Genomic DNA, 2252 nt, shown 5'->3' on the forward strand with positions numbered 1-2252 from the left:
AAGCCTGGAGATGTTTACCTTCTTTTAAATTGTATTGCTATATTGACATTACTATGGCCCATTCAACATCGATTATCTATCGTTCAGGATGTGGGAACGTTATACTTTTTCATTCATACATTGTTGTGTTAATACCTTCGAGAATATAAGTATGTTTTTAATCTTTTCTGCTGTAATTCCAAAAACGCTAGTTATAGGCCCAAACGCATATGATAGATTATCGATTGGCGTTTATTTCCCATACACGCTATATTAAAAAATTCAAATGTATATGATCGGTATACATTATGCTTCATCATGCGTGGAGGAAAGGGGGGGGGGGGTCGTTTATAATTCCTTGATCATCAGTAACGGCTTTATGTAGTATGGCTGATATATTGATCAGATGGTTTGCAGTGAAATGAATAAACAATCGGGCTGGGCTGTTACTGTTCTCTTACCGTGGGCCGATGAGACTGGCGGTGAAAGATCCCAATTATTCGACGGCGATCGCCTAGGTCCATTTCCGGTTTGTATGGCGCAATAAACGCCAAAATCATATAGATTATTACGTTTAGAAAGCGATCCATATGTACTATAGTGTCTGTCAGGAGTAGGGGTGCACCGATGTATCGGTCGGGTATCGGTATCGGCCGATAAGTGCCTTGTTGACTGCAATCAGCTCGAATGTGCCGATGGCAGTAGCCGATAAATATCCATCAATTTGTGCAGCGTCAAAAGACAAAAAAAAGTTCACTCGCGACCTCCACAACGGTCCCCAGTCCCCCACACACACACACAAGCTACTGCATCAAAGTTACTACTTATGATTAACAAGGCATTCGTTTTGTGGCATTAACGTTATATAGTTAGTGTTACACGTTCAATAACATCAGCATATTATTTACCCGAACGTAGCAAGCCCGCGTTCATACTAGCTCAGTTCCTTCCTTTGCTCATAGAGCCCTGAGTTTTACCCATTCTGCAATCTGTTAATAAAGTTTTCAATCAGACACATGTATAGAAAGGCTTTGTTTTATTATAACATGTATAAAAAGGCTTTGTTTTATTATAACAATCGTTGCAGTAAAATCATTATGCCTCGTTTAAGTGTCGTCAGGTAGCTGTGGCATGCCTTTGTTCTTTCCTTCATTGACTTTTGGCAAAACACTGGATGTGGGGCAAAAAGAGAACGTTCCCAGAAGGGTATTTTTGTTGGTTCCGTGTTTTGTGTGTGTGTTTGTTTGTTTGTTTTCTACCAGATTATGTCATCTGGCAATAATCTGGTAGTTTTTTTTGCATATTATGTTCATGAGATCTCCTTCATGTTGAAAAAAAGAAAGGATAAGGAAAATAAAATAAAACAGACAAAAAAAGCCTTAAGGAAACTAATGCTCCTCTAGGACCAAATTATATAGATATAGACAGAGCAGCTGCTGGGATGAAAAGCTTGGTTGGTTGGGGCTCCAAATGACACATGGGTATTGTTTTGTCCGTTTTAAACCGGTTTGCCTTCCAGCGATACCACCTTGTTCCCTCCCAACCGCTCCGCCATGGTGGTGCGGTCCTGAATGTCTTCTAGTTCGTTCACTTGCCATTCGTGTTTGATACCTGTGAACTTCTTTCTGATGGCATATTTAGAGCTGGCGTAGATCATCTTGCTTTTCAGGGGAGCGTTCTCAGGTGCCCAGAATATAAAGACCAGGTCTTCTTTCTTGGACTCCTTGGTCTCATACGTGGCGTCGTAGAGGCAGTATCTGCAGTCGTTCTCCGGCAGCATGCCGACGAAGTGGACATAGGGGTCGTCCACCGTCTCGCCGATGTCGCCCACCAGGATCTGCCGGGCCTCCTCCACGATGATCTTCTTCTTGTCCTCGCTGAGGCAGAAGAGCACCGCCTTCTTGCGCTTCTTCACGTCCTCCGGGCTGGAGGACTTGCGGACCTTCATGTCGTTGAAGACCTTGATGACTTCGTCGCCGACGGTGACTCCGGAGGACATTATGAGGGCCGACGTTCCACTCTACTGGTTAAAGTTGCTTACTCGTGAGTATTACGTTCGTTGATAAAGAAAAATAATGTCCACAGCCGCTCCAGTGTAAAACAAAGATATCCAAATGGTTTATTTCTCTTCCACAGCGAAGTCTTTCTTTACAGAAGCGGTCCCAAAGCTATTTTCCTAAATATTCACGTTACTACTACAAGGTAAGAAAACTGTATTTTCCCAGTCTCAATCACCACCGACTAGACACATGAAAATTCCTCCACACTGGAAA

General features: G+C 42.8%; 1 protein-coding gene across 1 annotated transcript; it reads right to left on the reverse strand.

The window, feature by feature from the left end:
* Positions 1–1420: 1420 nt before the first annotated feature.
* On the reverse strand, positions 1421–1978 carry LOC311241918 (cofilin-2-like; the record flags this gene model as incomplete). The annotated part of the gene is made up of 1 exon (XM_084330869.1): positions 1421–1978. One exon carries the CDS (start codon positions 1976–1978, stop codon positions 1478–1480), a length of 501 nt encoding a protein of 166 aa, XP_084186995.1. The 3' UTR covers positions 1421–1477.
* Positions 1979–2252: the final 274 nt, after the last annotated feature.

This window comes from Notolepis coatsorum (assembly GCF_963971535.1).
Source record: "Notolepis coatsorum genome assembly, chromosome: 15".
Lineage (NCBI taxonomy): Eukaryota > Metazoa > Chordata > Actinopteri > Aulopiformes > Paralepididae > Notolepis > Notolepis coatsorum.